This window comes from Cyanistes caeruleus, chromosome 12, assembly GCF_971803275.1.
Source record: "Cyanistes caeruleus chromosome 12, bCyaCae1.hap1.1, whole genome shotgun sequence".
Classification (NCBI taxonomy): Eukaryota; Metazoa; Chordata; class Aves; order Passeriformes; family Paridae; genus Cyanistes; species Cyanistes caeruleus.
In genome coordinates, this window is record NC_141712.1 from 20,604,117 (window position 1) to 20,617,301 (window position 13,185).

At 54.0% G+C, this 13,185-nt stretch overlaps 1 protein-coding gene and 1 long non-coding RNA gene across 6 annotated transcripts in view; one reads left to right on the plus strand and one right to left on the minus strand.

Moving 5' to 3' along the window:
* ACSF3 (acyl-CoA synthetase family member 3) overlaps positions 1 to 13,185 on the plus strand; it is a 51,676-nt gene that overhangs the window by 36,816 nt on the left and 1,675 nt on the right. For 3 of the 5 annotated variants that reach the window (XM_086848038.1, XM_086848039.1, XM_023934455.2), the window contains exons 8-9: positions 12,289 to 12,423; positions 12,910 to 13,021. In XM_086848038.1, coding sequence (XP_086704164.1) covers positions 12,289 to 12,423; positions 12,910 to 13,021 — 247 coding nt within the window. Of the gene's footprint in view, positions 1 to 6,701; positions 6,812 to 12,288; positions 12,424 to 12,790; positions 13,022 to 13,185 lie in introns of those variants that run through there. The other 2 variants (XR_015275505.1, XM_086848040.1) reach the window with 2 other exon arrangements.
* LOC147650908 (uncharacterized) lies at positions 395 to 3,756 on the minus strand. Its single transcript, XR_015275511.1, has 2 exons — positions 3,477 to 3,756; positions 395 to 1,941 (listed from the first exon to the last, which is right to left on the minus strand). It is a non-coding gene; the product is annotated as an uncharacterized LOC147650908 (long non-coding RNA).

Here is a 13,185-nt window from a genome sequence, read left to right on the forward strand (position 1 = left end):
TCCATCCATCCATCCATCCATCATCCATCCATCCATCATCCATCCATCATCCATCCATCCATCATCCATCATCCATCCATCATCCATCCATCATCCATCCATCCATCCATCCATCCATCCATCCATCCATCCATCCATCCCACATGGGCCAGGCTCTGGCACTGTCAGATGCTGTTATCCCTGTCCAGGAGGCTTTGGAAGCACGAGGATGATTTGGGAGTGCCCAGGCATTGCCCCTTTCCCCACATTTCCCTCCTGCATTGGGGTTTCTGCAGAGGGATCTGCCAACCCAGCTGTGCTCCCTGGGCAGTGACAGCACCCCAGAGCGGCCTGCTCCTGAGGGAAGGGCAGCTGCCTTTCACATTTGCCCATACATCCAGAAAATTAGAATCTGGTGTATTCAGGGAGATTTATTTTCAATTACAGGTTAAGGCTGAGACATGAAATAGCACCGGGTTTGAAAGCAGTGCGTAAATCCTGCAACAAATCCATGTATCTGTGCTCCATATAATAAGATTTTATTGATTGCTATATTGTATCTGTCAGAATAAAACTCTCTTAATGCATGCATCAGGATGGAGAAGATAGAGAGCTTGTTGGGAGTAGAATCTGATTCAAGAATCAATGCACTTTGATTAATATGTCGTTAAGAAAGTAAGAGTTATTTAACTTGTTTGATGCACATTTCGGAATGATGACTCATATCTTTTAAATTTCTTTCTTTGAGCTGCATTTCAAGAAACCCCCACAACCTTGGAGCTGTTTTTCACATTGTTAAATCTTGGTTTATCAGTGAATTTTTGTTGGATCTTTTTGCAGAGGTCACAAATGCCCCTGAACCCCATTAATAATAAATCCTATGGCCCAAAACACTTCTCATATCCTGTCATTAAGGCTTTGGAGAGAGAGTGGAGCTGGTGTCTGTTTATTCCTTCTGGATGTTCTGCAGTGAGAGAGGAAACTCCAAGGAAAACAAAATTAAAAAAACCACAACCCAACAACAACAAAAAGGAGTTGTTTTTCCACTGTGATTAGAAATCCAAGCACCAAGGACAAGCCCTGGTTTAGCTGAGAGCATCCCACTCAGCACTGAATTCCCAGCTTGCTCCAAAAACGGAACATGCTGTTGCTGCAGCCATGAATCCCAGTGCAGGGAGCGATCCCAGTGACTCTGAGTGGTTTCAGCGACCTCCTGCTGTCTCTCTGTCATTTTCAGACTGAGCTCTCCAGTCCACAACTGACACCAGCTGCAGATCCTTGCCATTCCCAGCCCTGGCTCTTGGAGATTCCATAAAATCATGGAATAGTTTGGGTGGGGAAGGACCTTTCAAGGCCACCAAGTCCAACCCCCACCACGACTGCAGCACCAGGAGGGAGCTGGAAAGGGGCTCAGCCTGCAGAAAAGGAGGCTCAGGGGGGACCTCGTGGCTCTGCACAACTCCCTGCCAGGAGGGGACAGCCAGGGTGGGGAAACAAGGGTCAGGATGAGAAAAAATGGTCTTAGAGAAGGTTTAAGTTGGATATTGGGGAAAATTTCTTCATGGAAAGGGCAGTCCCCATCCCTGGAAGTGTTCAAAAAACATGGATGTGACACCTGGGGGGGTGGTCAGTGGTGACCAGGGTGGTGGTGCAGGGCTGATGGTTGCACTTGATGATAGTAAAGATATTTTCCAGCTAATTCCATGATTCCCACCCCTTTGGATGGGAAAGGCAAAGCTTCCTGCAGTTTTCCAGCAGTGAGGAATGTGGTGTTTGTAGGAAAGGTCCTGGGCAGGTCATCCCTGGCCAGGCACAGCTCTTCCCTCCTCCCTAAGGAGCAGGAGTGGGATGCACCCCCATCCCTCTGGCACAGGCTTTTCCCGAGGTTTGGCTGTCCCCAGGGACCAGCAGGTGTTTCCCTGCCAGGGGAATTGCTCACATCCGTGGGTGGAGCACAGACACCTGAAAGAGAAAATACTTGAGGCTGATCAAGGCAGATTATAAATAGAAATGCATCTAATTAGCATCTTAATCTGCAGGTTTTCTGTTTGTTTGCAGTGGCTTTCCTACTCACAAATCCAGCTAATGCAAATTCTATTTTTAAAGAAATGATTCCTTAATTGTAATGTGCTGAAATTATGTGAGTTACCGGTGTGATCCCACCGGATGGAGGGGGGCTCCTGCCTGGAGGAGCTTCTTTTGGAGTCTGGCAGGGATCAGCTCACGGGTGGGGCTGCATGGCTCAGCTGCTGCCTTCGGGACCAACCTTCCCACAAATGCCATGGGAGGACACCCCCAAAAATGCCAGCAGACCCCAAACACGCTGCTGTAGGAAGAGGCAAGAACAGAAGCCAGACCAGGCATGTGCTGGGCTCCCCTTTCCACCCAGCCCTCATTTAAGAAGTGTTTCTGAAATTAAGAGCATAAAGATGGAAGATTTTCTGATTTTCAGCCTTTCTCACCCCCAGAGGTTCCTTAGACACACACTTCAAACACTTTGGAGAGAGAATTCCCTTTTTCTGCTTAATGCTTGAGTATTTTTTTCCTTCTCCTTGAGGATTCAGTATTTCCAGGTTTGCCTGACAGCTGGAAGCCTTGGGGTCACCAGGACACGGGAGGGGTGGAACGAGATGAGCTTTAAGTTCCCTTCCAAGCCAAAACATTCCGTGATTCCCTGATTCTGTGATTCTGTGATTCTGTTTCACTGCTGGTGAAACTGATGTTTTCAGCAGTTCAGAGTGACTTGGGATTTTTGTAGCTGTAAATGAGAGCAGCTTTTGGCACAGAATTTGTTTACTCTCTAAAGCTCTGCTCTCGTCGTATCAAACATCTTGGATGCCAACCCTTTCCTTCTTTGAGAACCTCTGCTGCACTGAGGCTCGTTTCCAGAGGCGTGGAGCAATTGCTCCCCAGCCGAGAGTCGGTGGGAACAGCAGGCACCTGCAGCTCCCAAATCCAGGCTCTTCCCTCCTGTGCTGTGTCTGCTTTTACCCCTCGAGCTCTGCTACAGCAGTGCTGCTCTCACAGCCTGGAGGGAGGGCCTGGAACGAGCCCCTGACTGCTGGGAATCATTCTTCCCATCCCATCTTACTTAATTCCATCCCATTTCAGGGATTTAGGAAGGAATTCTTCCCTGGGAGGGTGGGCAGGCCCTGGCACAGGTGCCCAGAGAAGTTGTGGCTGCCCCTGGATCCCTGGAAGTGCCCAGGGCCAGGCCCCAGGTCACTGCATGGAAAAGAAGAGGTGATTCTGCCTTTTGCTAAGGTTTGATCATCCCTCAGTAGCTGCAGGGAGCAGAGGGATCTGCTCTAATATTTTTATTATTACCATTATTATTTTTTGTTACCACGCTCTTCAAAGCTCCACCAGCCACACCTTGGAGCACTGATTTATTTATTACTCCTTGAGTTTTCTTTTTCGTCTCGTTGTCTGCAGGGATTTCCATAAATATTTAAATGCTAATGTGAAGAAAAGAAGCGTTTTTCATTTTTACTTACCCATTTTCTTTTCTGGCTGATCCTCTGGGCAAACCCATCTGCAATAATTCAGGCTGGAGGAGCAGGGGGGGTCCCTGCTTGTGTCTTATCAGTCACCCATGAGTTCCTGCTAGTGAGGACTGAACCTCCAAACCCTTGGCTGCCTGCTTTGCAGGAAGCTTCCAGGTTTGCCTGGTTTAGCCACTGTTTTCCCTTGGAGCAGGACGTGCAGCCTGGGGAGCGTTCATCTGCTCTTGTCCTTCAGTTCTGAGGGCTTGGAGAGGCTCCTGGTCATGCTGAGCTGAAGAAACGAGATAAAAACGAGGAGCAGCATCTCTGCCAAGGGCAGGCAGGATCTGAGGTGCTGCCAGGCTTTGCCAAGGCTGAGTTTCCATTTGGTGCTGTCCTCTCCTGGCTGGGTGCCCAGGACTTGGCTGGCACGGGCTGTGTGAGGTGCCCAATGCCAGCCCAGGCCAAGGCTGGAGCAGGGACCATCTGCAGCAGCCCCTGAGGCCCCAGAACAACAGGACAGGCTCTGTGTATTTGGAAACCAATCCTGCTGCCCAGTGGGATGTGTTGGGAAGTCTGGTTTGCAGGGAGAGGGGTTGGGGAAGGGGTACAGTGGGACAGTGACACCAGAGGATAACACCTAAACACTGCTCTGCCTTCTTCCCTGTGCTCAGAGAAGGAGAAAAATCCTCTTGGGAGCTGGGAAAGGTCTGTGTGGTGGGATGAGCCCTCTCACAGGAGCCAGGACGGGGTTGTGGAGGGGGAATTTGGATGGTGAAGGAAATAGGATGTGCAGACAAGCCAGGGAGGGTCAGTGGGCATCACCCTGACTTCTCACCCTGCCTGAGAGGCGCAGTAAATTTGAGGAACCTTTGGAAAATACATGTGTGAGGGGAAGGAATGTCTGCTAGACCAGCCGAGACAAGGGCCAGCTGCACTCCTGGGCAGTCCCCCTCTGTCCCCTGGCTGGAAGCAGGGTGGGCAGAGCTCAGCACAGGGTTGAATCAGGCTTGTCTTACCTGCTCCTTTCCCCTGGCAGGTACCTGAGCTGCTGCCAGCACTGCTGGCACCGCTCCACGTCCCGCTCCGCCGGCGCAGCCACACAGCGTGGGGAGGAGAGCCTTATTAGCACAGCTCTTTGTGAGATGCCCTTGAGTGATTTATTTTTTTTCCAGGTGTAAATGCCAGGGGAGGCTGTTCCAGTGCTTCCCATTCTTTCATCTCGGCAGGGTTTTGCCCTTTCTCCCAGCGTGGCTCTGACAGCAGGCTCAGCGCTGCTGCCTGTGGAATACAAAGTTCCCTGTTAGAGAGCATGACAGGAATTCATTCCAGGCTGGGGCTTGCTTTTTTTTTTTTTTTTCCTTATTTCTGATTTTCTTTTTTCCTCATGCTGGCTGCTCCAGGAGTCTCTGGAGAAGTTTGGAGAGTGGGGAGTCCATTGTTTAACCCCTTTCTCCTGGGAGCAGGCAGCTTGCAGATGACCCAGTGCCTTTCCCAGATCAATCACGGAGTCATGGAATATCCTCAGCTGGAAGGGACACATTAAGAATATCAAAATACAAATCCTGGCCCTGCCCAGACATCCCAACAATCCCAGCCTGTGCCTGAAAGCTCTGTCCAAACTCTCCTGGAGCTCTGGCAGCCTTGGACCATTCCCTGGGCAGTGCCAGCAGCCTCTAAGGGAAGAACCTTGTCCTGATCTCCAGCCCAAACCTGCCCTGCCACAGCTTCATGTGGACAGATAGACTCTCCTGGAGTCTCTGTAGGCCCTGGAAGGGGCTCTGAGCTCTTCCCTTCTCCAGTGAGCACCCCCAGCTCCCCCAGCCTGGCTCCAGAGCAGAGGGTTTCCAGCCCTGGGAGCAGCTCCGTGGGCTCCTCTGGACTCACTCCAGCACCTCCACATCCTTACACTGTGCTCTCCAGGTGGGACCTGCCTGGAGAACAGCGGCTCCATGCCGAGCTCACCTGCCTGTTCCCAGCACAGGGACAGATCTCGGGCTGCAGCTGCTGAGCCACTCTCCTCCCAGGCCCCTCTGGAGGAGTTTGGCAGCAGATTGGAGTTGTGCTGCCAGCCAGGGCTGCCGGTGCCAGGATAGCAGCTGGATCCAGGAGCGCAGTGCCGGCCCTTCTCCCGGTGCCAGCGGCTCTGCTGGCCAGGGCAGGGACACCGGGAAAGGCTTTGTCCTGCACCCAGGGAGCGAGTGGGAGCCCTGGGAGCTGCTGGGGACAGGGTTTCCTCATGAATAATTGCTGTGGTATTAATAAACATGTGGTTTTTTGAGGAAGTTTCAAACTCTCCCCCTCAGGAGCCTTTGATGCTTTATTAATGATCGCGGCGCTCTCCGAACCCTCCGTGCTCCGCTGAGGGAGCCGGGCCTCGGAGCAGCCCCGGTGGTTTTGGACAGGGCCTCCTGTGAGCCCAAGGAAGGAATTTGCTGGTCCAGGTGATCTGGGGAGGGTGGATGGACTCGAGGATCCCCCAAGAGTCACTTTGAGGTTGTGACACGCTCCAAAGGGAGCAGCAAGTTGGACTCTGGGAGCCTGGCAGGTCTCACCCTCATGGTCTGAGCAGGGTGGAAAAGTTGGGGAAAAGCAGGAGCTGATGATTTCAGCTGGACTGGGATTAACAGGAACTGGGGAACCTTGGGCTGCTGGGAATGCAGCCTGGTTCCAGGGAATGTGAGTGCTGAAGGGCTGGGGTGGATGGGGATGACTGGGGAGAGGAGACCCAGTCTTTCCCAAGTCTAATTAATGTTAATTAGCTACAATTAGTGCTCGTGACCTCTGTTGGCAGCCAAGATGGCTGACAGCAGGGACACGCATTCCTCACTTCCACCCAATAAATCAAGCTAAAGTTGCTCAGTTATTTAGCCTATCATTTAGCATTTCATTAAATAGATCTGTGCACATACATCACCGCTGCCGAGGCGGCGTCAATCCCTTCAGGAGCAGGGATGCCTCCAATCAATCCCAGCAGTGTTGGAGAGGCTCTGGATCACGGAGAGCTGCACCTTCCCAAACATCTCTCGAGTGCTGGTAACTCACCCAAGGCCCAGGATTCAACCAGAGTCACTCACACTGAGAGTTCTGTTGGTCCTGCGGGGAGATGAGGCTTGGAGAGAGGTCTCACTTGGGAGGATCAGGTGGAATTTCCTGAGCTGGGGACATTCTGGAATGTCCCTGCTGGAGGCAGGATGTTGCTTCAGTTGCACCTTGCTTTGCCATCTCTTCTCCTAGGGAACAAGCAACGGGACAAGAGTAAACAGCCTTCCCTAATATCCAACATCCTTAGATATTAGGGGAGCTTTCCTCATGGGAAGAGCTGTCCAGGCACAGCAGCAGTGGAGTCTCCATCCCTGCAGAGTTTTAAAAACCATGAGGATGTGGCACTTGGGGACACAGGTTAGTGCTGGGCTTGGCAGTGCTGTGCAATGGGTGAACCAGACAGTCTTAAGGGCCTTTTCCAAGCAAAATAGTTCCACGATTCCACGATTCTTCTACTCCCACGACACGCTTGGAGGAGGACTCTGCCTCTTACTGCTCCAGGGTTTGTGGTTGGGCTGCCCAGGAGCAGCCCCACGCTTTCCATGCCCTCCCTCTCCCAGTGCTCCATAAATAAATCCCCCCAGTCCAGCCTGGCACACTGTATCAATCTTGTTTAATAGACTGGAAAGCTTATTGCACGGCGGCAGGTCGCGGGGAACGTCGGGGTGATGGATTGCGCCTTCCCAGAGTCGAGCGCCGTTGATATATAATGAAATATTTATGATTTATTCCAGCTAATAAACTGGAGTGAAGTGTGTGATGTATGTGAGCAGATGGGGGATCTGTGGATGCAGTTTTCATGGCACGGGGGGAGGGAAAGGTGGATGTCCGTGACGGAGAGGCAGCGCTTGGCCGCCCATCCCACGGCACGGCCACAGAGGGGATGGATTATCTAATTCCTATAAAAAGCCTTTAGCACTTGCCTTATAATGATTTATCCACCCCACGTGGCTTTTCTCCAGCACAGGAACCTCTGGGAATGGGAAGAAACCATTTCTTACAGCGTTGGGCTGGGGAGCTGCACAGGGAGCTTGTGCCCAGAGGGACGGGAAGAGAGGCAGAGTGACCACAGGAATGTCACTGCTGTGCCACACTCAGCAGCTTCCCAGCCCCACTGTGCCTGTGCTACCTGCACAAAGTCATTCCCATGGGTTTAAGAAAGTGGTGAGACACTGAACTGCCCTGGAAGGAGCAGGGGAACCTGAAAGGACAAGAGAAATGTGATGGGCACATGGAGCTTGTGGCTGCAGGAGAATTCCAAAACCTGTGGAGGAGTATTTCCGTGGTGTGCTGCTGGAGCTGATCTGCAGGCAGGAGAACCGTGCTGAAAGAAGGATGGAGGAGGACCTTCCTGCCAGGTGGGGTCCCACAGCTGCCCCTGAGTGGTCAGGGGACCATCACAAGCCCTGGTTGGGCCCCTGTGTGTCCCGTCCAAATGTGGGTGCTGGGGTTGGAGGCTTGCTCCCACAAAATCCTCACCTGGCAAAAGGGGGTTTGAGCTCCCAGATTTTGGCTCTGCTCTCCCACTTGGTGAGGAGCAGGACCAGGGCTCAGGCTCTTCGTCACCTGCCCAGGCTGTTGGACCAATCCTACCTGGAAAATAAATCATAATGGTAATCAGCGAGGTGTGTCTCTGTGAGCTCTGCCTCAGCCTGATGGACCAGCAGCATCAACAGTGATTTCAGGGAAGTGGGAGGCAGGTAGGAGTTAATGCCAGGGTAGAGCAGAGATCCAGAACCTCCTGCCCATTGCTCCGTGGTGGGTGAGGCCACTCCTCATCCCACCGAGGCCATTCACATCCCAGTGCTGTCCTGCCAGCTGCTCCCTTTCTGCCTGATTAGCCTCTGGGTCAGTGTGCTTGGAGATCCTCTGCTGAAAGGCACCAGAGAAGGGCAAAGACTGATTATTCCAACTGCCTTCCTGCAAGCTTCCCGGGGGTTTTCCAGCTGGGAGCTTGCTGGTTCCCCCACACACTCACTTGGTGAGAGCAGCAATTCCAGAGGAATGCAGGAGGGTGAGTGCCTCTGGAAATGAGGGATCATCGCGGCAGGAGAACAGCTGACAGCAGGGAATTCCTCCTGGAGTTTGGGAAAAACAAACCATAAAGGCTCCCAAAAGAGCAAGGTGCACTCTGTGGTCTGAAGGAGCTCTGCTGGCTGCCCGTGGGTGGCACGTGGTGACTGTCCCCAGAGGAGCTCTTCTGTGTCCCTGCAGGTCCGTGTCACCTGGAAAAGTGGCTGTGACACATTCCTGCTCTCTGTCCCCGCTCTGAGGAGCACTGGGCTGAGCTCTGCGTGGAGCATTTGAAAGCCAAGAGTTTGCAAAAATCAGGAGTGATTCATTAACAGCAAAAAGGTCTAATTAATGTTTGAAAGTGCTCCAACCACATCCTGCTGCTGGCAGGGAAGAGCCCCCCAGCATTCCCGGCGCCACTCCGGCCCCTGGAGCTCCTGACTAGAGCATTAACAGCCTCCAGAGCAGGAGGCTGAAATAATCAGCAAAATCATTTGCCTTTCAAAAGGGGAGATTTGCTGTTTCTTGGTATTTTCTGCTGAGCAGCACTTGGTCTGCTGGAGCTGTGACAGGCGTGGGGGGAACATCACAGCTGCAAAGAGCCAAATCCCCTGGGAATGATGCTGCTGGCCCAGGCTCTGCTGGTGGCATTTGGTTTCAAAGCTGAGAGTGCACATCCTCAGGTGGCTGCGCTGTCCTTCCTCCCATCCCCTCTGAGCTGGGAAACACCTGGAGCTCCCCTCTGGAGCTCTGAGCACAAAGCAGTGGGTGCAGGAATGATGTGGGGTGGGGCAGCAGCTCCAGGAGCGCCGTGGGACAGTTTGCAGCTCAGCGCGGCTCCGCGTGCCAGATCTCGGCTCGCGCGTCGCAGCCGCGCTGTCACTGCCACCAAGCTGGTGACACCTGTTACCAAACAGCCTCCCAGGCTTCCCAGTGACATCTGTCCCCCAGAGCAGGGCTGGTGTGCCTGGGGTGGGCTCCTTCTGGGGGCAGCTCCAGGATGCTGACCTCTCCTCATCACCCGTGTGCAGGGTTGAACTCTTGGACTCAGCCCCAGTGCGAGGCCAACACCATCCCTGTTTGTCCAGCAGATCCTAGAACATTCCTGAGCCTCTATCTAGACCAGGCTGAAGTCACCTGAATTACCTAAAAAGTCTTTTTTTATGCATACTTCAGCTATCTCAGAGCTCCCCGAAGCCACTCAGCGTTGCTTTTCTCGAGCCAAAGTGTTCCCTAGGTCAATAGTTGGTTGCAGCTTTGATGTGGGGATTGTGCTGTGTTTGCCAGGAACAAACTGCCCTGTGGGTGAGGGTGTTGACACAGGTGAGGGCTTGATCCTGCAGCTCAGCTCAAGGAGCAAAAGGGGCTCTTGTTCTCCACATCCTGGGAAGCAGCTTGGGCAGCCTGTTGGTCCCCACGAGGTCTCAGCACTCAGTGAAGGATGGTGTTCAAACTACAGCAGAGTCCCAAGGGCCTTTTCGTGTTTGCAGTGAGGATTTTGCAACTTGAAGAACCTCATGGCAGAAATCTCTGCTCTCTGAGTTGGGAAATGTCTCCATTGCACGTGTCTCCTTCTGTATCTCACTGGGAGGGTGGTGAGGGGTGGGAACAGGTTGTCCAGAGCAGCTCTGGCTGCCCCTGCATCCCTGGCAGTGCCCAAGGCCAGCTTGGACAGGGCTTGGAGCAGCCTGGGCTAGTAGAAGATGTCCCTGCCATGGCAGGGGGTGGCACTGGATGGGTTTAAGGTCCTTCCAACCCAAACCTTTCCCTAATTCTATGCTTTTAACTGGATAAATATATCTATAACCGCCTGTAACTCCAGCAAAGGGCAGCCCCCGCCGGCGCAGAGCCTGCTCAACATGCAGCTCAGCAGAGCCTTTAACATTTCACAGAACAGATGCCCACTGAGCATCTTGAAACAAATCCAAAGGTAGCGGTGCCGGCTGCTGTCAGGGAAGCAATAATCCCACGGCCTCAGCAGCTCCGGCGTCAGCCACGTGCCGTGAGGTTCTGCTGCCACGGCTTTGTGTGCTGACAGGAGCTGGGTGGAGTGGCCCAGGCAGGCAGAGGAGGAGGTGGGGTGTCAGAGACACCAAATAAGCCAAAATTCCCTTTCTGGTGCAGCTGGCCGAGGGCAGGGAGTGCTGGTTGTGGTTGTGAGCTGCATCCCATTGGATGGAGCAGCTGGGATGGATGGAACACAGCACAAGGGCTGCTGGGCTCATGGGGCAAGAGACTCACCCGTGAGCCCTGGGAAGACAGGCACAGTCCTTGCTGTGGCTCTCGGGGCAGCACCGCCGTGGAAGTGACACTCAGCACTGCTGGGGACAGTCCTTGAGCAAATTCAGCATCCTTTTAACTGGTCTCCTTGGTCTGGGAGTTCCCAGAGTTCTCCCACTCCCTGGGAATTCCCTGCTGGCTTGGGAAGCGGGGAGTGCTGGATGTGGCACTGCAGAGGCTGCCTGATGTGCTGGGCTGGAGGCAGATGGTGCAGGGCAGAGGGTAACGGGGCTGTCCTCAGCGGATGGTGTCCCCCAGAGCACTCGGGGCTGTCAGCGCGGGAAGTGACAGCCAGGAGCTGATGCTGGAGAGGAGATGAAAAGGAAGAGACGGGGGGAATTACAGAGCTGGTCCCAGGAGCTCACAATAGTCACAATAATAATGTGACATCCCCTCGCTGTGCTGTGCTGCCGGTGGAACGGAGGGATCCGTGTGGGAAGCTTGTGGGGAGCACGGGGGTGGGAGGGGAGCAGAGAGAACTGCCCAGGGATCATTCACCCCATCAGGGCAGAGGAAAAGCAAATGTGGCTGTTTTCCTGTGCTGACATCCCAAAGAATGACACGGGAACTGGGTGCCACTGAGCCAGGGCTGAATTCTCTCTCCTCTCTCCATCTTGTCCGTGTCAATGAGCAGCTCCTGCTCCTGCCTCTCCCAGTGCCACCGTTCAATTAATGTCCCCTGTCCCATCATGTGTCAGTCACACACCACAGCAGCTGGGTGCAGAAGGCACTTCATCACAGCAGCCACAACTTGTTCCCACTCCCAGCAGCCAAACACCCAGAGAGCCCCAGTTTCAAACTTTCCCTCAGTTTCAGAACATTCCAGACTGCCTTCAGCATCCACAGAGGGCCAAGGGGCAGGCAAATACAGGAACAATTAATCATCCTCTGGCTGAGCTGCTCAGGATTTTGGCAGGTGCCAGCTGAGCAGGGACACAGCTCTTCTGGGGAACAGCCTGGATTTTCAGGACTGATTCTGGTGTTTCCTTGCCCTGGCAAGTAAATCCCTGGGCCTTTGCTGCACCTCATGCCAACTCCAGAGTGCCAGAAGTGAGCTGGAAATGGGCTGTGGAAACAGCATCACTGCTGGCACATCCTGTGGTGCCTGGGCTGATTATGGGAATCACACCTGTGGGAAGGACAGGTTGGACCAAACACCTTGCTCAGGACAAACTCATTTTCCCAATGTCACTCCCTACCTTTTTGGTTTTTTTGTGGAATCACAGGATGGTTTCATTTGGAAGGCCCTAAAATCTCATCTCATTCCACCTTCCACTATTCCAGGTGGCTCCAAGCCCTGTCCAACGTGGCCTTGGGCACTTCCTGAGCTGGGGCAGCCACAGCTGCTGTGGGCAAGCTGTGCCTCCCCACGCTCCTTCCCAATATCCCATCTACGCCTGCTGTAGCAGTGGGAAGCCATTCCCCCTTGCAGCACCACCAGGAAGGGCAGAGGGAACAGCCTCTGATGGAGCTGTTTGTTTTCCAGGAGACACAGCAGTGTACAAGGATGGAGTGTACTGGATCAGGGGCCGCACCTCCGTGGACATCATCAAGAACGGAGGGTTTAAAGTCAGCGCGCTGGAGGTGGAGCGTCACCTCCTCACACACCCCCACATCACAGGTCTGTGCTCCTGCTCCCTGCCCAGAGGGGACACTGCTCTGGGGGCAGCCCTGCCTCAGCAGGTGCACCAGGCTCCCAAGAGCTCGTGCCTGGAGCCCCCTCCCACAAGGGGATGTTGAAATCCCACAGCTCCTGCGCTCCCAGGGCCGGAGCTGAGTCGGCAGCAGCTCAGGGCTGATTTTGGAAATGAGGCTGTAATTAGATCTGCCCTGCCCTTGTGCATGACCCTGTGCAAGGGGTCAGACGTGGTGCTCCCAGCTCCACACCACTCTCTACATCATCTTCCTCCCCCTTGAGTCTAAATCCTGAAATCCCGGAGCTTCCTGCCTTTTCCATGGTGAAAAGCTCTGCTCTTGTGCCAGCACAGAATCCCACGGTGTTCTCCCGCGCTGACATCCCGTGGCATTTTCCTCCTCACACCTGAACCCCTCTTGTGGCCACGTGGAGCTGCTGAGGTTGCTGAGTGCAGCCCTGCTGTCCCTGCAGACGTGGCGGTGATCGGGCCCCCGGACATGGTGTGGGGCCAGCGCGTCAGCGCCGTGGTGAAGCTGCGCAAGGGCGAGATGCTCTCCGTCAGGGAGCTGAAGGACTGGGCCAGGTGAGACCCCCATGGGGAGGGACACAGGGACAGCAGGCTCAAAGCCAGCAGTGTCCTCGTCACGGACATGTCACAGGATCACAGAGTCATGGAGATGTTTGGGTGGGAAGGGACCTTAAAGCTCATCCAGTCCCACCTCCTGCCATGGCCAGGACACCTCCCAC